The sequence below is a fragment of the Podarcis gaigeae genome (genome assembly GCF_964106915.1).
Source record: "Podarcis gaigeae genome assembly, chromosome: 3".
NCBI lineage: Eukaryota > Metazoa > Chordata > Lepidosauria > Squamata > Lacertidae > Podarcis > Podarcis gaigeae.
In genome coordinates, this window is record NC_139680.1 from 28,887,584 (window position 1) to 28,908,099 (window position 20,516).

Here is a 20,516-nt window from a genome sequence, read left to right on the forward strand (position 1 = left end):
ATCTTCTCCGCTTGGCAACATATGATCTTCAGACACACCTTGAAGTACAGTCTTGCACTTTCCTGCTACCACTTACAAAACAACATTAAGTACCACTACCTGTGTTGACATCAAAATCAGTGATCAAAACACCTGCTTTCAATGCTCACATTCTGAAATCAAAAGATAAAGGCACTGAATGCAGAACAGCAAGGTTAAGAACAGGTTTATGGATTTCAAGGGAAGCTTACCTAGCGTATTGATGCTTAGCTGCTCAATGAAAACCCAAAGCCGCTCAATCACATCCTGCACACGCTTCTCACATTTACCCTGCAAGACATAATGTTTCTTAGAAAGCCATTTTATGCAATGTAAATTTCAGTCATTCTATCTTGAGAGAACGAGTTATGGTTTAAGGGTATGTAAAGATTGGGAGGAAGCCCCTTTATGTGCTTGGGTGTCAATTATCACCTAATATTTTGTTTCAAACCACAGCATGAATTGGTAGGAACTTACAGAGTGAATTTGTTTTGACAATGCTATTTGTAACACTGAAGAAGCTTCTGGAAGGAAAATATGTGATATGAATTAAGACTGCAGCTGGGCATGAGCAGAAATACAGAGCTTTCTTTAAAAGGGGCTTTTCTTCTCCTGATGAAATGACTATGAGCTCAATACATGTGTGACCAAGAGCACCAGCCATGTGTCACATTGGGAGGAAAGGGCAAGGAATATTGTGTGGGTGGAACACTCCGGCTGGAATCTGAAGGCCTCTACTTTAGGCATAACCAAGTAATTTTGTCTTCTTTGAACAGTAGATCATAATGCATAAAAAACAGTGGTTTTTCAAATTTAAATTAAATTTTACCAACATATTTGCCTCTGCCAGATATACTGAGTTAAGAGAAAGATTTTCTAAGCAAACAAGGAACCAATTTGATTATTTCCCAAATATGAATATTTATAGTCTACCAACAAAGCATAGGTGTTGAAAAGCAAGTATTACAGTCTACTCAATATCTATCAGTATTTGAGTATTTCTTTTTTGTGAGGATGGAGTTTACATGGTTGGCAGGGGGAAGAAAAGATGAATAGCCCAGTGCGCAGCTTCTTATATTCCGATACTTAATCTAACAAACTGTTATGGGTACTGGTCACAAGAGACCCTATATGAGAATATTTTAAATACATTTCCCTCCATAGCTTAAAAAAAGAAAAGAAAATGCAAAATGCACACAGTGCAACAGAGATGCAAAACCTGGTAATAGAAATGACACACAGTAAATCATGTTCTATTTAGCTGTAAAACTAACACTGTTTAGTGAGCAGATTCACAACGTTGTTTAGGAAATTAAGTAGTATCAATGGGTGTTAACTGGACACTTTGCTCTAGGTGGCCAGTTTAAATAAACACAAACTGCTCAAAAATCTGCCTAAAGTCCCATATGGTATATGAAACTACTTGAGTGGTTCTATGGATATAAAGAGAAAGGGGGGAAAGGTAGATGGATAGAGGGAAGAACCAGAAAATAGGCAAATGATGCAAAAACCACAGCAACAGCGTTAAGCTGACCATTTTGGTTTTGCTCTGGGACCAATTTTAGGACATGATGCAACAAGAACAAAATTTCACAGTGATCTATTTTCTGATTTTGCACCAATATGCTATGAGGTGGTGAAAAATATTATCCTAACCCTGTATACACTCACATTCATGTCACAGAATCCCACAGTGCATGGCTTTCCTTTCCTCAAATACAGGAAATTCCGGTTGTCATCAACAGTTGGGCTGCATCTCCCATCCTTGTCTCGACAGCAGACCTTGCAAGAGTTATCCGTTTCTGAAATTAAACATGCAACTTCATAGTTAGCTTTTGGGATATTTATGCATTACTCCTTTACGAAAAAGTAATTTCCCTTTGCTGATCAATTCATTAGTCTACTCTTGAAGACCACACTATTTTATGAACAAGTTCCTGATGGTACTCAAACACAGACAACAACTTAAAATTTATAAGAAGCAGCACCCTCCACTCTGGTAAGAAGAAAAAAGGAACTTCATCAAACCCAGAGTGAAATGGAGATATCCAAGGGTTAGTCCCCCTGCAACAGATATTTAAAGCTTCCTTACCAATCAGTCCCAAGTAACAAGAACAACACCAAATAAAACATTTTATTTCAACTATTCCAAAGAGTGGCACTGGAAAGTACTAGCTCTATCACATAAACAAGGTCAAGAAGTAAATGAGTAGGCAGGGAACTGGGGAAGGGCATAGAGCACATGCCTTGAATGCAAAAGGCCAAATATTCTATCTGGTATCTCCAGGTACAACTGGAAAAGATTCCTGCCTGAAACCTGAGAGCTTCTACCAATAATACTGAGCTAGATTGACCAGTGGTCTGACTTGATATAAGACAGCTTCATTTCACTAGCAGAGAAACATTTACCATTACCATCTGACCAAAGCTCTAGAACAGTGTTTCCCAAACTTGGGTCTCCAGCTGTTTTTGGACTACAATTCCCATAATCTGACCACTGGTCCTGCTAGCTAGGGATGATGAGAGTTGAACAAAGTCTGGCAGTTCATTCAAGCTGTAACTTGACCTGACCCCAGCACAGACAATATTTGTGCCTGGTAAAAGGAGACCTTACTCTAGCTAATGAAACAGCGCTCTAAAGGAAAGCGCTGCTCTCCACTTTGCTGTGTCTATGGCTTGAACAATCACTTTTCAATGTCAAGTAAGCCCTGGCTCATCATGTAAGGGAACCCTCCTTACCATTACAGGCGCATGAACTCTGGTTCTTCCCCCACTCACAGAAGGGTATGCACGCTCCATCTTTGCACTTGCCCAAATCCACACAGACAGTGTCATCTGGGGCATTCCCTGGGGGAGGACATTCACTGCTATTGCCTATGAAGAGATTTAGTGAGAATAAGCCTTGCATCAGGATATGAATATCTGGAAATAAACAAAGTAAGGCTGCAATCCTAACCTCATTTACCTGGGATAAGTCCAGGGAAAATTTAACAGGACATAGTTCTGAGCAGACATGTTTAGGATTTCTATGGCTTGCTAAGGACAGGTAAGAGGTCCTCACAAGTTCCTTCACACAGCAAGTCTCTCTGAAAGACTTCCCTCAAGAAGATTCCTATTACAGATGCCAAGAGGCAACACCAGATTTTGCAGGCATCCACTGAAAGAAGGACATCTCCCTCACACAGCTGAGGCCTGCAAAAAGCAGGCTTCTTTCTTGCTTTATTGCAATGCCACACATTAATGCAAACACTCCCCCGCCCGCCAGGTGATTCCCAAGTCAGAAACATGCATCTCTTAGAATGCACCTTTCTTGGGACAGCCTTAAAAATGTGTCGTTAAGGTTAAGTAACTCCCATTATTCCAAAACAAGGTAAACACACTGTACTGATGGAAATGAAAATTAGGAAGGAGCTAAAGATGCACAGGCACACACTTTTTAAAACATGCATAAGACAAAAAGTGAATGAGTAACTTAACAACTACAGTGATGTACCTGTGCAATAGGACTCTCCTTTACAGGTAGCATTGATGGCTTCCTGGCACTTTTTCTGTGCACTTTCGAATTGGCATCCTTTACAACAGGGGCTATTGCGATCACTAAGGGATGAGAAGGGAGAAAGAATAAACTTAGACATCTGAATATTCAGGATTACAAACCCAAAGTAGTAGCAGAAGGAAGGGTCAGAAATGTCTCTTCGTGTCTCTCTCACTCACTCACACACACACACACACACACACACACACACACACACACACTGCAGTTCTAAAATATTTATCTATACACTTAATTTAGACACGCAATCACCAATTACCCCACCAGTAATAAAAAAGAGGCATAATACTTAATTACATCTTTGCTACGAGTTAAGTAGCTGACAACCAACAATTCAATAATGCAGACATATGAACTATCAGAGTTTATTCAAAGGACTAGCCTCTTTTTCACTAAACCCATGTCACACAATGTATGTTTTTAAAATAAACAGCATCATAAAAGTAAACAAGCATAATCATGTGTTTCCTCAACTATGAAAAAAAAGAAAACAAACTCTCTTGCCAGCCCCACATTTCCCACCACCACCCCTTTTGTAGGAAATATATTTCACCTGCATTTGGCATTTGGCTTCAGCTTGCACTCAGATGTGCAGCAAGGATCAATGTGCAGACGCAAGAGGCCTGGGTCACATTCCTCGTCTTCGTCCACTCTGGAGTTGCCACATACTTTGTTGTTGCGCTCTTGGAAGCATTCTGGCGCCTTGGCTTCAATAGTCCGAAGGATGGATTCTTTACTGCAGCTTGAAAACATCTGAAAGTGTCAATAAGAAGAGGAAGAAACAAATTAGTGGTGAGAGAGCTACTAGTTCAGGATTGTGCGAACCTATATATAATTATTAGTTTTGCCGCACAAGTGCAAAATATTGTATGGAATTCAACTGGTAATTTTTTTTATTCCTTTCTCATTGGCAGCCTTCTTGCCTGCAAATTCAAAGGAAACAAGTGTATCTGGTGAGAACTCAGAAAGCAGAGTAGACACTTTGGTTGGCATTTAACTCCCATGTATACCAGGTCTTAGCCTTCCTCCTCCATCCACAACCTGATCTACAGCTTGACATCTTTTCCTCCGTCCATTCCTTTTCTTATCCTCTGCCACACTGGTCCTTCCTTACAAAATATTTTTTAAAAAAATAGTTTGACAATGCAAATATTAAGTAAAATAATCCCCTCCAGGTTCCTTCCCTTTTCCATTCAACACTACCGTATTTAGGGAACCAAGTTGCCTACATAGGTTTGTAATATATGCATGCACACACTCATGGCGTGCGCGCGCACACACAAACACACACAGAGGTAGAGAGAAAAAGAAAGAAAGAAAGATGATTTTAAAAAATACCTTATTGTTTTCATGATCACCACTCACAGCAATTGGGTACATAACATATTTTCCTCCCTGATCTTCGGTGGGGGCACATTCTGGCAAGCCATCAGGATCATGCTCTGCCCCAAAGTTGTGTCCCAGCTCGTGAGTTGTAACCAAATCGGCTTCCTTATAAAAATATATACACAAAAGAAGCATGCTCATTTTCGGGAAGTTTTTAATGTTTGATGTTTTATTCTGTTTTTAATCTGTTGGGAGCCACGCAGAGTAGCTGGGGCTAACATCACACAGTCTTTTATAGGCTGCCTTTGAGAAGCTAATGAAGTGTGTAGTGCTCTAAAATTCAGTGTTTCCCAACCTTGGGCCTCCAAGGGATTCCCATCATCCCTTGCCACTGGTCTCGCTAGTCAGGGATGATGGGAGTTGTAGTTCAAAAACAGCTGGAGGCCCAAGGTTGGGAAACACTTCTCCAAATACCTGTATTATAAATGTAAGACTACCAGATAATTTTACTTTAACACACAGAAACGGCCAGATTGCTCACTAGTGAGTGGTAGTTAAAGTTCTTCAAATTTTATTGGTGCAGCAAAAGGTGAATATAATTCATAATCATGTCTTCAAGTGGAAGGGGGGGCAGTGATGACACAACTGAAAACGGCAGTGTAACACCAGAACTCCTCACTAACCCATGTTAATAAAAGCAAAAAGATGTGTCTAATTGGAGCTAATTAAACAATCCTTTTTGAATTAATACTGGACATGTATGGAGAAAATAAACATTTCAAAGAAAGATGCCCAAAGCTTGCTTTGAAATGTAAGAGAGAATTTCATCTCACAGCACAACTGGAGAAGGGCCAAGAGACAGATTGACAATGACACCAAAAGGTCAAAAGCTTTCCAAAGAGGGACAGAATTGCTCACAGAGGTAACTATGGTACTCAAAAATATCAAGCAGGACTTACAGAAAACAAGCTTTGAAACCAACTGAAAATAACCAACTGGACAAATAAAAAATAGATCTAAGAGGGCATCAACTCAGAAGCTACTAAGGGAATTGTAAGGCATGTTAAGAAACCACTTCCCACAACTCCTTACAATACCTTTGTAAGGATAGTTTTGCCATAGTTCTTTGTGCTGGTTAAGCCACTGTTGAGGTATACATTCTTTCCAGCATTCGGACTAGGAAAAGCTTTAAAAAAAAAGGTAGAAAATCATGTTACAGCATTTAAGATTCATTTACACAGCCTTGATAACCTTGCCTGTTGCCTAAAATTGAGAACCTCTGCAGTCCTCAGTGGCTTATCAGATTCAGCTGAGATGAATATATTTTCTAACCCTGGTGGCAACCTTATGACATGGGTGGCATTCAGAGCAAGAACTGGACAGAAGGTGAAATGTTCACAAGTAGAGGCAGGCCTACATTTGAAACCACCTCTTTTGCAAATTATTGTTTCCTGTCTTAGTAGCCTCAAGGCACAACCCCACCAAGTCACTGGGGAGGAACTGCATGTGTGCATTAAAGCACACTGGAGTGTGTAGACACATACCATGAACTGCATTCTTATAAGCAGTGGCTACGATATGCTAGATAGCTGAAAGACAGACGTTTTGGGGAAATTTAGGTTTTTCTCCAGTTCAAGCCCTTTACCACCATGACCCCCGGGAAAAAAAACCCTAACCTGTATCCTCATTAATGCATCCTCTGTCTCTTAACAGTATCAGTAACGCATAGTGTTGGACTGGTGATGTACACCAGGGGTCAGCAAACATTTTCAGCAGGGGGCAGGTCCACTATCCCTCAAACTTTGTGGGAGGCCGGACTATTTTTTTTTTGGGGGGGGGGGAATGAAGGAATTCCTATGCCCCACAAATAACCCAGAGATACATTCTAAATAAAAGGACACATTCTACTCATGTAAAAACACCAGCAGGCCCCACAAATAATCCAGAGATGCATTTTAAATTAAAGGACACATTCTACTCATGTAAAAACACGCGGGCTAGATTTAGAAGGCACTTGGGCCAGATCCGGCCCCCGGGCCTTAGTTTGCCCACCCATGATGTGTCCCACTAACACAACTTGGATACCATGAATGAAGAAGCTATACTGCAAATGCAATAGGGATGCTGAGCAAAACTCCTGCTCACTAGAACAGCCTCTGGATAAGGAGTAAATCTACAGACCACCAACCTGTTTTAAAAGAGTACATATCCTGGATGTACACTTATCTTTAGGCACTTTGACAAACAATAAGCAAACTTGTTAAATGGGAAAAAACATTACCTTTTGGGCAGATGCCTCCATGGCTGGTTGGCCTTTGAGATCCGACATAAGCCAGTCCAAGAGTACCCAGAGCAAAGTCTTGGTAGGTAAAGAGATGCGCAAGGCACACGCGAGCAGCTCTGTCTGCTATATCAGCACTGAATTGCTGTGAAGAGGGAAATGTGCCAAACACAGTTTAGAGAAAATTTTTACTCCATAAATGAGACACTGTTGGTTAACAAGCTTTGCAGATTGCAGCATCGTTCAATAGTGATCACCTGGTCCATCATCCTTGTCTAAAAACGGTGACTTGCCCTCAATCATTTTTAAATTGTAGTTCCTAACAGGTAGTTTTAAAAAAATCCTGAAATAAAGTACTTGGGTACTTGGAGTCTCCTAGATAAGCCTCTTGGATTAAAATAATTAACGCACAGTATTGCTTTTAGCAAGCATGCGGTGTTACTTGTAGTAAGCATTCAGTTTATTAGAAAGACAAGCCTTTCTAATAAGTGGGGTGCTTACATTGTATCCATCATAGAACACACGCAGCCTACCTCCAGCAGCTCCTTCACATCCCAAGCATCCTCACGGTCATCTAGAGGACTTTTTGCCATGTTGTAGTGTCTTTCCCCGGAACGTACAGGTTGTGACTCATTGTGAACAATAATCTAGATTCAAAAGATATATAAATAATTTAAGTAATTTAGTTCAGATGCCTCAGTAAGCAATTTTTTTGATACACACACTGCTTTCTCCTTATAATTCAGATGATTCAGAAAATTAGGTCAGAATTCTGCTTACGCTGTGCACCTAATAAGCATGCTGTTAAATGGAATCAGTGCAGAATGCACCTTAAACTTACTGTAAGTTGAACATCCTAGTTATAGGCAGAAAATTTTGACTATAAATGGGGGGGGAGTGTATGGAAAGCTGCCCAGAAATTCCAGTAAACCAGAAGTTGATGCAACGTTGTATAATTAAACATATCAAGCAAAATTGTGATTTACATCGTTCATGTGTACCATCAGAACTGGATTTCTCTTGATGAAGAATTTTATCAATGACACTCTAGCCTGCTCTTCTGTACTACTGTTGACTATGTTTTCATAAGGTCCATTGCATTCAATGGTGAGCGTGCGCGCACACACACACACACACAAATACACTGTGATCAAATCTGAACATTATCCGAAGAGTATTTTCTAAATACCTGATCTATCTGTATGCCATAATCTTTGAAGTCTGCATTATCCCACGATGTATTTCGATAGATGTCATCCACTCTGTCTATTAATTCAATCTAGGCACAGAAAAGGGAGAAGTTACTCGGGTCCAGTCTCTTGTCAGTAGATTCTGAAACATATTTTAACACTTGAAAAGAAAAGAAAAACCCAAGGGAAGCTTTCAAGGAGCTTTGAAAGAGGTTTCCAAAGTTCTGTACAAGGGGTGGGGAATCTGTGGCACAGATTGATACAATTCCCATCATTCCTGGTCATTGGCTATGCTGGCGGGGGCTGATGGGAGTTGGAGTCCAACAATATCTGGAGCGAGCCAGGTTCTCCACCTCTGATTTAGTAGGCAAAGCTGCCAATGTTGTTGGTTTAGGGTGGGGTGGGGGGGAGGAAGAGGATAAAATTAAAGCAACATGTGCAACCACCATGACCGCTTCCTTTCAGAATACACGTTGTTATGATATTTTAAACTGCTGTTCAGTATTTGGAGAGCCCTTCAGGCTAAAACACACTATACAAGACAGTGGGAGGAAACAGCAAATCAAATTGGATCAACAGTATCCTGAAGTAACAAGATACACAAACTCTAAGCATAAGAGAGCCCGTTTTATGCATTGTGACTTGCAGTTATTTCTATTGGTCATAGTTTAGTAGAGATTTAATGCAATTATTAAAAGTGATTTTCAATTTAATTATTATATGCTGATGTTTTGAGAGTTTAGTTTTATTATGTACTATTATAATATAATAGATTATTATTCTTATTCCATATACAGTGGTGCCTCGGGTTATTAACGTAATTCGTTCTGGAGGTCTGTTCTTAACCTGAAACTGTTCTTAACCTAAGGTACCACTTTAGCTAATGGGGCCTCCCGCTGCTGCCGCGCCACCAGCAAGTGATTTCTGTTCTCATCCTGAAGCAAAGTTCTTAACCCGAGGTACTATTTCTGGGTTGGCGGAGTCTCTAACCTGAAGCGTCTGTAACCCGAGGTACCACTAAGTTGTTCCATTTTAAAGTTATGCTTCATTATGACTTTTTGTATTGGATCAGATTATTATACGGCGTGTGTTCCTTGTTGCATATTTTGTTGCTGCAAACTGCCTTGTGCATAGTAATATAGAAAGGTGTATAAATTAAAAGTAAAATGAAATTATTGCACTCTACCCCAAATCAGGCTTTACACAAACACACCCATATCCATAAAATAATACTTAAACATACTCTTCTTATGTCTAACAGTGACATTCTATAAACTTTCTAACTGCAACAGGTTTTTTTTACATATTTCATCAAGGAATCAAGAGCAGACAATAACACTTACCAAATAGTTAATTGTAGTACTTTCCTCCCCACGGCCCATGTTCTTAAAGAAGCGATAATCTGCCACCACCAATATCCTGCAGGTGTTCTTCAAGGGGTCTGGGGTGGCTCTTTTTCTTCGAGGGGCATCTGCTATTGTGACAATTAAAGAGATATCAAGTTGCACCATTTAAGACATCATTTATGTTGAATTGAGTATTACATTAACAAGAAGAAAACAAGGAAACACGTAAATCAAATATAGGGCAACATCGCAAAGCACTTCTGTGGAACCTAGGGCCCCGTTAGGATTTTCAGGAGACATACTGTGTCTCTGAGATTATTTACATTTTTTTTACACATTGAAAATACCCAAATGTAAGAGGATAAATTTCAATTATACATACCTCTGAATGTTTATGTTTATTTTTTAGCAAAACTAAATGATTGTATTAAAACAACTTCTTTGAAAATCTCAATGTACCATATAACATTACTAAATAAATTTAAATAGGAGAAAGTTCTCCTTAACTTATGCTTTCAGGATATTATTTTATTTGCTGAATCCGGTACGTTGTTCAACATTATTTTTATTTTTTTTACAAACTAAAGGACTGTGATGTATTTTTAAAAAGCAATCACATAACACCATAGCCTGGAAAAGAGCTCTCAGTTCTTAACACACACCAGCATATTTTTAAAGAAGTACTAATTTTTAAATCTCTCTCTTACTGTATCATAAAGAAGGCCAAAGGCAGCAAGTCCATTTATTATTATTCTCATCATTTATTCATTTTTTTATATGGAAATAATTGCTTTGCTTAAGTGTAAGGAAAAAGCTCTCTCCACATCAAAGAGTCAGAATATTCTGGTTTCTCTTCAGATTGTATAAATCTTCGGCCCTAATCGTTTTTATGCCTGTCTTAAATAAAAATTACATATAAGTCTCTTTCAGTGTGCTAGGAAGTATGCATTCTGTCTCTTCGGTGTCCATAAGACTCACTTCACTACATACATTAATGTACAGTAAAAAATTCTAGTTCAATTGCGAAAGATTATTGCAAGCAATTTAACACTCACCTTTATTTAATTTACTCTCCTTCAGCCCTCCACCCAAAAGCTCCTCCTCCTCTTCCATTTTAACATAGCCACATACTTTTGGGGACTGCAATCGTGAGAAATCCTTGATGTCTTCTGATCTGTAGACCAAAAGTCTTTCATCTTGTGTATTATTGAGAAACCTCCACAAGGGCTACAGGTAGAGAAACAGATGTCTAAGTATGTCTTTCACAGTGTGATCCTATACATGTCTTCTTAGAAGGAAGCTCCCCTGAGTTCAATGGGACTTATCCCCGGATATGTGTCTATATAGACTGCAGACTAAAGAGATTAGTTGACCAAAAGGCCTCAGTTCACCAGCCTTAAGGAACAGCACTGTCAGTACATAAACCAAATGTAAGTTTTGCCTGCATATGTAGTATTTCACATGAGCATCCCAGTCAATATGGCTGTTTATATCAGTCCACAGAGCCACAGGCATTTGGCAGAAACATTTGACATAGGGTTAAAACGAACAGCAATTCCATCCCTAGAAATATTAAACAACATGAAGCAACCTGACTGAAAAGTTCATATTGTCTGCATCTAGATTCCAATAAAGAGGTGTACCTCAACATTATATTCTTCTTCAGCAGTGTTGATCCTCACTGTGAAGTCGTCTTCACCTATGTGTGCTGTAACTTTGGAGTTGCTCTGACCTGAGGTAGAGAGAGAGGAGGAAAGAAAAGACCATCAGCTGTAACATTTAACAACCACTTCCTCCTAGTCACAAGCATAACACTTCACATCTAGCCACACTCATTCCATGAATCAAATGACTTCCAACATCTTTTTGTCCTTAAGAAAAACAGGGCATGCACAAATATATTCTAGAGAAGATAGCATTTCAGATCAATTTTACAAGAATTTATGGTTATTATTTAAACTTCTGAGGTTCTGATTCACACAGATCATCTGCGAACTAGCCCCCAAAGGATTATTTTAAATAAGTATAAACTCATTTACTTCTACGTGACACCATTTGTAAATGGTCTGATTAAACCAGTAACAATGTCTGAGGTTCTCATGATAATATAGAATGCCAGTTCGAGATGACTTCTTTATGACAAAACACTTCTTTATAACAATACAAAAATCCAGTAATACTTTCCCCCTCCCACTGAAAACAACTTATTATACTCACCTACAACATGTCCTGTGAAAAATTCCTGCCACTGTACTTGATATTCGGTTTCCTTGCCTTGGCCATTCACTATAAGTGCTTGAAAGTTTTTGGGGAAATGGTCCGCAGTTGAAGTTAAGTATAATTTAAAATGCCTGTAAAAGAATTTGCTTCCATTTAATTTTGAGATTTATATCAGCTATATATTTTTAATGTATGCGAACACATTGAGGTATTAAATTTGGTATTCAAATACATTTAATGGATCCAAATACACTAGGATATTACATTTGGTATCAAGTTGAGCTTGAGAGGTGCTTTGAGTCCCTGAGGCTCAGCACAGCTGTGAGGCCGAACCCTTGTTCCCTTTCCTAGCTCAGAGACATCTTGAGTCTTTGGACTCAGCCATACAGCTGCAATTAATATGTTTTAAGTGTGTTTTAAGTACAATATACAATGTGACAGTAGATAGTGATGGTGAGCCTTATGGAAAATTCAATGTAGTTTTAAAAACATTTTTTTTAAAAAAAGAAGAAGGTTTTTTTAATGTGTGTGTCGACTCTACCTACTGTGTTTGTTCAAGGGGAGTGCTTAATGCTCTAAAATTCATACATAATACAAATTGAACAATTTTGCTTAAATACATTGTATGTGCTGAAGTGGAGAGTAGATTTATAAAAGAGAGCAGTAGCTGCTGATTGTAATGTTTCCACATTCTTAGTTCTTTCTTCCTCTTTGAAGATTTGGTGTTCAGAAACCCAAATTACTACAGTTGTTCCTGTGTATAGCTATTCTACTTTCTCAAAAAAGTCAAATGCATAAGAATTGGTAAACATTCAATAATAAGGGAACGGACACCTTTCTTGGGGCAACTGTACACTACAGAATTCTAATGATAATCTGAATAAATTTGTTGATCTATAGGCCTCCCAACAATGCAAACAAAAGCCAATTACTGAAATTAAAGCAGAACTGAGAAAAAAAGCATGCGTAAAAAGAGAAAAAAACACAGAAATCAACAATTTAAAGGGAATCAGTAAGACAATATTAAGTCAAACTTCTCACTAAAGTTGCCTCACCTATGCAATGCTGAAAAACTTATGAGTTTCTCTATATGGGATTCTGGTTGCAGGTCTCTTTTTCTTACTGAGTGCTGTTGGATGTTTGACACCGAAAGAATATCATAGTCTGAGAGAACAGATTCCAGATTCTCTGTGGGGAAGAAATAGAAGGCTTAACAAGAGAACAGCTAGAAAAATGTCCTTGTTAAATGTAATAAAGAGACAAGAATTCCCACCACATCGATCAGCCATGGCATGCCTCAAGCTCACACACTCCGCTGCCGCCCTACTGCTTTTGCACACATGAAGTAGGAGCTCAGAGCTTTAGCTTCCAATTTAAAATGAACCACAGCTCTCCATTATGTTTGAATTTGAGGAGCTAAACCTGAGGGATTTTCACTCTATTTCATGAGAAGCAACAATGATCAAATTGTGGCTTCTGATCCTGGTTCACTACCTAGAGATTAAGCAATGCACAGCTTCTCAAGTTAAGATGCAATGGGGAACTGTGGTTCCCCATTGGTTGAAAAACAAAACAGAAGTTTACAAGCACCTCCTTGCAGCCATAAGAGAGGAGAGGGGAAGAGGAAGTGGAAATATGTAACCTGAGCCTGAGATTTGCTACGGCTTGTTCATATAGCAGGAAACTGGTTTCCATTTATGTCCAAACAGAGTCATAAAAATTGTTATTTTTTGGATTTCCCTCTCCCACTACTTAAATAGTGAACCATTTCATCATTCCAGTCATCAACTTCCCCTGGATAAAGCATTAGTCTGAATCAGTGACTAAGAAATATAACCAGAGGTTTCTAATAAGATTCAAATTGATTTCTTAGGCAAGAAATGTCCTGGTGAGTGTGGATTACTATACTGTAGCATAGAAATAAAACAAAATACATCCATTGAAAAAATGCAGATAGATAGAGATAGATAGATAGATGGTTCCACAAAGAGCTGAGGAACCACATTCTAATGCATAGCTTTTATCAATAAAGATGTACTAATTCATCTCTCTCTAGTCTACGCCATCTAACCCACTTTCTTCTCCATTTTTCACAAAGCAAGAATATAACCTACCATGCTAACAAATTGATCATAAACAAGAACAATAAAACCTAAGGCTTCACACTTTGCTGGTGTTCATTGTGGATAGATATTTTCATCGTGAGGGTTAAAAATATGCAAGAAACTTAGAATCAGCCTATTAGCAGAAATGTTCAACTTCTGTTAAACCCCAAAGGTATTTATGCAAATGACATGTTCAAAGATTCCACTTTGGCCATCCACATCATTAATCATCCTTTGTGAAATGTGTTACTAAGCCTGCCACTGCTTAACTGGCCATCAATCTCTGTATTTAAGGGGCAAATATTAACATCAGAGTTATCCCATTTACACATTATTCCAATTAGTGTATATAAGTACTACAGAAGGCAAGTTTAGAGCCATCATCAGCCCTCACAACGACACGTCTTTGTATGCTAAAATAGATAGTATCTAGTTAGGATCTAGAAGTCTCCAGAAAGGCTGATCTATGTCAAGAATCTAAGTCCAGGCAATCACCCCAAGTCAAAGTTGTGCACACTTTCAAAATCCAGCTTCCACATGCCTATAGTATCCCAAGACCAATAATATGGCCAAGACTGAAAACCTGATCAAGAAACTACTTGTCATTAATCATAACTTACACTGAGACATGTTAATGACTTATTTACATCTGTTCCGAAGAGCAGCAGTATTTAGATCAGTTCAACTGAAAAATCTAACCATTTCTAACATTTCCATAACAGTTGGCATTTACAAAAATAATTGCACATGGCTTTTATAAATGTTTGCTTGTTTAAACCACTAATTCATAAGGCAAACAAACACATTACTTAAATAAATTAAAATTTTGACATTTAAAATCAATTTGTTTCCATTTATTTTCTGTCCATTTCAGGTATAACAATTGCAGATTTATTACTGCAAGCATAACATTTTTATATTATTTTCAAGGGAAGCAGTTATTCTCAGAATTCAACAACTGGACAAAAGGAGAGGGATACACATTTAGCAGCAGTATATTGAACGCTTTTATTGACACACACATTGACGTCTGTGTTAGCATTTCTTCATATCATTTAATATTTTTAAATGTTTAGATTATACAAAATAATGTCCAAAACTTCACTCCTAGGGAGAAGGCCATGCTAAAGCCTATGGCAAACATGCTAACACTGAGAGCATTCAAATCTGCCACTTACAACCTCCAGTCAAAAGTGGTCCCGTCAAGCACCACTACTTGAGTTTTGCAGATTGCATAGCTCAGCTCTAAATAGTCTGAACATTCATTATTTTATTTATTTAAGTTTTATTACCCACCCTCCAACTTAAGGTCTCAGAGTTGGTTACAACAATACACAAATCTAAAAACAGGGGGAGCCATAAATCAAGCAACACCATTCCAAATGGAGCAGAGCAGTATAAATCAAGCAAGAGAGGTAGGTCCAACAAAGCAAAATACTTTAACTGTCAAAGGCCAGGGTAAAGATAATTTAGAGAATGCCCTTGCATTCAAGCAATAGTGCCTGTTTTTCTTGTGTGGAATATTTTCCCCAGGTCTTTTTATTCCAAGCAAGCCCAGAAATAGGTGCTTTAGAAGTCAATGACTTTATTCTCAAGAGAGTTGTGTGGAAACCACATGCCCAAGAAGCATGATGTACACATAATGCAAGTTGTTATACTGGAAGTTATGGCAAAACCAAGAAATGAAACCAGACACTCCACACCCCATTCCAAAGAATATTTTTAAGTAATCAGCTACCAGCATTTGCTCCTACAACTGCCTGTCCATTCCTTCCCACAAAATGAGAATACACTCAAGGGCACTAAAAAGATATCGTTCTATGAATATATATGGCTGCTTTACGCCAAATCAGGTATTTTTTCCACTAAACCCAGCGTTGTTTGTCAGCAGCTCTCCCAAGTCTTGGTCAGTCTTTCCCTGCCTTGTGATATAATGTTCTTAGTCACCTGAGTTCAAACTGAGAACTTCTGCATGCAAAGTTAGATGCTCTTCCGCCGAGCTAGTGGCACTTCAACATTGCTTCGGTGTATTGCTGCATGCAAAATTACGAACTACAAGTGTAAAGACAGTACTGGCAATAAAGAGAAAAATTGACTGCAACGGAAAGAGCATTTTTTTTGTAGGCTGCAATCCAGTGTCACCCCACTCCCCACATGCAGATACAAAATTGAAGCTCTTTAGGTGATGAGGGACAGCTGTTTATCACATGGCCACCACTTGACTCTTACCACAGGAAAAGAGTGGTGCATGTGCAACTCTACTTCCAATCTTCAGGGGAAGAGAAGAGTGTCATTGTTATACAGCCAAAATGACACCCCCCCACACACACATACAAGCAAGGTAACAATAGAGTAGAGTGAACTCCCAAGGTATACAGATAAGTACAAAACATACTTAAGTAAAGGGGAGGAGTAAAAGAAAAACAACCCAAAAAGCTGTTCTACTTGTGTTGGAGCGAAAGAGCAGGGAGCAAATGCAGTATGAGCCATATTTTGCCTGTTATAGCCAAATGAGCATCCTGGCTATTGGTTACGAGTGCAGGGAGAAGGAGGAAGCAGCAACAAAAGGCAGGAGTGGTGAAGAAGGGAAAGCTGAAATGGAAAGGGCAGTGAGAGGTGGGGGAGAAGCAAGGAAGGAAGAACAACTTGGAATATGCATAGGCTTCTTTCTGCAACATTGTTCAGATTTATTCTACTTTGCATCACTTTCAAGATGTAAAACAGCATGCAGCTTTGATACAGTAGCATCTCCAAACTTCTTTGTGAATGCAACAAATGTAAAAATCCCATGCTATATTTAACATAATAGTTATAATATAATAGGAACACGGAAGAAAGGAAAGCACAGGAAAGGGAGCGGCAACAGAATAAAGAGGAGAATGACAAGAAAGGAAACAGGAGCCAAGCGGGGAGCGGAGATGGAAGCTAGAGACAGAAGTGAGCATTTGCATGCCACATACATACCTGAGGCAGAGTATCTTTAGCACCTTGCCTGCTTGGCAACCATACAGAAGCCTGCACCTAGTTTTCCTTCCAGAGCTCCCTGAATCTCCTGCCTAGCTGGGGATCCCCTTGGCTTGGCAGCCTCTAGCCTCCCTGACAATCCCCAGGGGTTCAGAAATAGCTATTAGGGGGTAGATTCCTATTTCTCTTTTCCATCTTTCAAAGCAGTTTGGTCTGCTTATTTCCTCAGCTTCACTGATCCGTTTTGCTTTGTGTTCACCTCCCCCCTCACTCCCCACCCCAAATCCTTACTATCCCCCTCTCTTCTGCCCCCTCTTCCCACCCCTCAGCTACCACATCATCACCCTAGAGCTAGGAAGTCGCCACACACTGGAGCCAGTTGCCAGTCAAAGGAAATTCTTCATCCCCTGCTCCTAACAATTCCTTCTCCTCCTTACAAAAGATAACATCCTGGAGAAGGAGAATGCTGGAAGTTCAAATAAGAGCACTCCTGTTAGAGGCAAAGATACGGTACATAGCAACCTTTCATGAACAGTACCAGTTGTAGTCTCTATTACTCATCCATTCATTCATTTGGGAAGAGGATTATTACAACATCCCTGAATTTCTCATAGGTTATAAATAATCAACTCACCACAGGCCCCAATTTCTACACACAATTCACTCACTATCTGCCATGTGGGACACAAATGCAAGTGATGATTCTGAATTGTACATTATTTATTTAAAACATCAATTGTCATTTATCAACAAGAAATTCTACAGTGTATGAAAGTGTGATTATTTATTCACTGAAAATTCTAGGATGGTTTACACTGTTTTCCATAAAAACAAGACATGCCAATTTTACATGCAGGGCTGGACCTTGCCTGAAACCTAGTGGGAAATAATCCCAAAGGTTGGATGCCACTGCAGAGAAAGCCCTTCCTCTGGTTGTCATCTGATAAGTTATGCAGGCTGCAGGACAACCAGGAAGGCCTGCTCTAGTGATCTCATAGAACGGGCAGGCCTATACAGGAAAAGGCATGCTCTTACGTAACCCAGTCCTAGGTTGTTCAGGGCTTTATATGCCAGTAACATCAGTTTCAACTGACCCTGGAGCAAATTGGAAGCCAGTGTAATGCTTTAAGCCAGGCGTGTCCAACAGGTAGCTTGCTATCTACTGGTAGAGCACGGGGTGTTCCTGTTAGATCTTTGGCCCCTCAGTGATCTCCATCACCCCCCCCCCCCAAAAAAGAAAGCTCAACAACTCTGGCTTTCCCAAAAAGCTCCACAACTTTGGCTTCCTAAAAAAAAAGTTCAGCAACTGTGTGTTCTATCCAACAACAATAGGTAGATCACTTCCAGGTTTTTTATACTGTGAGTAGATCACAGTCTATTGGGAGTTGGATGTCCCTGCTTTAAGCAATGGTGGTAACATCCTCACAGCTGGCTGATCTAGTCAGCAACTTAACCACTACATGCTGTGCCAGCTACAACTACCAGATCAACCTCAATAAAAGCCTCAATTAGAGCACTTTATTAAAGTTACCAATAGTGAGGTTATCCTGGATGAAGAACTGTCATAGCTGGATTACCAGCCAAAGTCAGTAGAAAGCACTTAGCACCACTGTGGCCACTTGGACCTCCAGTGACACATGTCACTGAACCTTCAGGGGGCGTGTAACCCCATCCAGAACAGGCAATCTGCTCAGTTCCCATACACAGACACCCCTCCAACAAGAGCTCAGTCTTGTAAGGATTCAGTTTCAAGCTTAAGGGCCTTTATTCTGCCCATCACCCAGTCCAGGACCTGGTTCAGGACCTGTATGACCAAATCCAGTACAGATATAACAATGAGAGCTTACCACTACTATATGCAGCCACAGCTCTTGACTTAGTAATAGTAGTCAAATACAACAACACTTTCTGAGCAGCCCCGTCCTCTGTACAATAACCTTTTCCTCCCACAAAGCACTGAGGCAAACCAGGAACTTCCTCACAGGCTTAACACTACAGTTAATTAACATTCATGCAACATCAGCACTGTGTATCTTTCCTTCCATGCTCCCAGAACAGAGAAGAAGAACATGTGCCCTAGAGAGACATGGTTGGACTCCCACTCCCACTGCCCCTAGCCATTGGTCACGCTGGCTCTGGGGGGTTGATGGAAGCTGGCAGTCCAACTGGCATCCAGGCAGCAACTTGTTTCCCCAGCCCTGCTCTTTTAGAGCAGGGTTTCCCAAACTTGGGTCCCCAGCTGTTTCCGAACTGCAATTCCCATCATCCCCTGACCGCTGGGTCCTGCTAGCTAGGGATGATGGCAGTCCCCAAAACAGCTGGAGACCCACGTTTGGGAAACCCTGCTCTAGTGCAATCAGCTTTAAGATTGGCTGGGGTTTTCCCCCTCCCCACCAAACCGAAAGAACTGAGCAGCTTCTCAGTTTGCAGAGTTTCCAAAACCCAGTCACTACACCCACCATATGAATTCAGCAGTGGGGGGAGTGGGGAGGAAAAAAAGACTCAGGCTGCAAACCTTAGGCACGCCTAACTTGGGAGCAAGTCCCCACTGAACGAACTGGGGCTTACTTCCGAGTAGGCATGTTCAGAAGTAGGCGACCTTTCCACCCCAAAGACCCCTCGGATGCTGGGCTTTCCATCTCCAGCGCGCTGCTTTGGGAGCAGCCACGGAGGGCAGCCTGAGACTCTCCCAGCACAAACCCCGCCAAACACAGAAGGGCTCCTTCATTTTAAATTTTCTATTAACTGAAGAGAGATAAGTGGAAGGGGGAGGGGAGCAGGTCTGGCTGGCGGCGCCTCCCCCCAAGTTTCCCACCCGCACCCCGAAAGTGCCTGGGGGAAAGAAGGGTCTATGGAAGTCCGCCTCTCTCTCTCAAATAACTCACCGTATCGCGGCGGCCGGTGCCTGCCCCGGTGCTGTGGGGCGGGCCGAGGGGAAGGGGCGGCCGGGTGCCTCAGCGCCCCCAGCTCGGGAGCCCCGAAGACCAACAGGAGAAGGAGCAGGGTGGGGAGCGGGAAGGAGGTCGGCGGCGCCCGGCGCCTCATGGCTCTCCTCCTCTAGCAGAAGGGAACCGCGACGGACAACCCCTTCCGTTCCCTCTTTCTCTCACATAAGTTTCCGTCTTCTCGCCCTCTTTCTTCTCTCTCAGCGATGCCCAGTTGAGGCCGCCGCCGCCCCGAGTCCGGAAGAACCGCCCGGCCGCCTGGGCCTCCCGCGGAGCATTATGGGCGCGCGAACGCCGGCCGCCATCTTTGTTCCGCTCCGGGAGGCGCTTCGGAGGCCGAGACGCGGCCTTGTCACGCCCTGAAGCGCCGGCGGCGTTTGCGCTCTTCCTTTCCGCGCCGGCCTTGGGGTGCGGGAGAAAAGCCTCTTTAAAAGCTGTGGCGCGGCAGGGAAAAATCGGCCAGATGCGTGCCTCCCAAGCAGAGGAAGGGACTGTCTAGGGAAGTTTTTAATATTTAATGCTGTACTGTTTTTAACATTTGATTGGGAGCCGCCCAGAGTGGCTGGGG

At 40.9% G+C, this 20,516-nt stretch overlaps 1 protein-coding gene across 2 annotated transcripts in view; it reads right to left on the bottom strand.

Annotated features, from left to right (window-relative positions):
- ADAM17 (ADAM metallopeptidase domain 17) overlaps positions 1 to 20,498 on the bottom strand; it is a 25,166-nt gene extending 4,668 nt beyond the window's left edge. The window contains exons 1-16 of one of the 2 annotated variants that reach the window (XM_083730212.1): positions 19,889 to 20,498; positions 12,990 to 13,122; positions 11,932 to 12,065; positions 11,358 to 11,446; positions 10,770 to 10,941; positions 9,712 to 9,839; positions 8,368 to 8,457; positions 7,712 to 7,825; positions 7,179 to 7,323; positions 5,995 to 6,083; positions 4,910 to 5,062; positions 4,125 to 4,324; positions 3,512 to 3,615; positions 2,758 to 2,892; positions 1,690 to 1,820; positions 231 to 309 (exon numbers count right to left, since the gene is read on the bottom strand). In XM_083730212.1, coding sequence (XP_083586338.1) covers positions 231 to 309; positions 1,690 to 1,820; positions 2,758 to 2,892; positions 3,512 to 3,615; positions 4,125 to 4,324; positions 4,910 to 5,062; positions 5,995 to 6,083; positions 7,179 to 7,323; positions 7,712 to 7,825; positions 8,368 to 8,457; positions 9,712 to 9,839; positions 10,770 to 10,941; positions 11,358 to 11,446; positions 11,932 to 12,065; positions 12,990 to 13,122; positions 19,889 to 20,048 — 2,056 coding nt within the window. In that variant the 5' untranslated portion in view covers positions 20,049 to 20,498. Of the gene's footprint in view, positions 1 to 230; positions 310 to 1,689; positions 1,821 to 2,757; positions 2,893 to 3,511; positions 3,616 to 4,124; positions 4,325 to 4,909; positions 5,063 to 5,994; positions 6,084 to 7,178; positions 7,324 to 7,711; positions 7,826 to 8,367; positions 8,458 to 9,711; positions 9,843 to 10,769; positions 10,942 to 11,357; positions 11,447 to 11,931; positions 12,066 to 12,989; positions 13,123 to 19,888 lie in introns of both variants that reach the window. The other variant, XM_083730211.1, reaches the window with a different exon arrangement.
- Between the last annotated feature and the right edge of the window lie 18 nt (positions 20,499 to 20,516).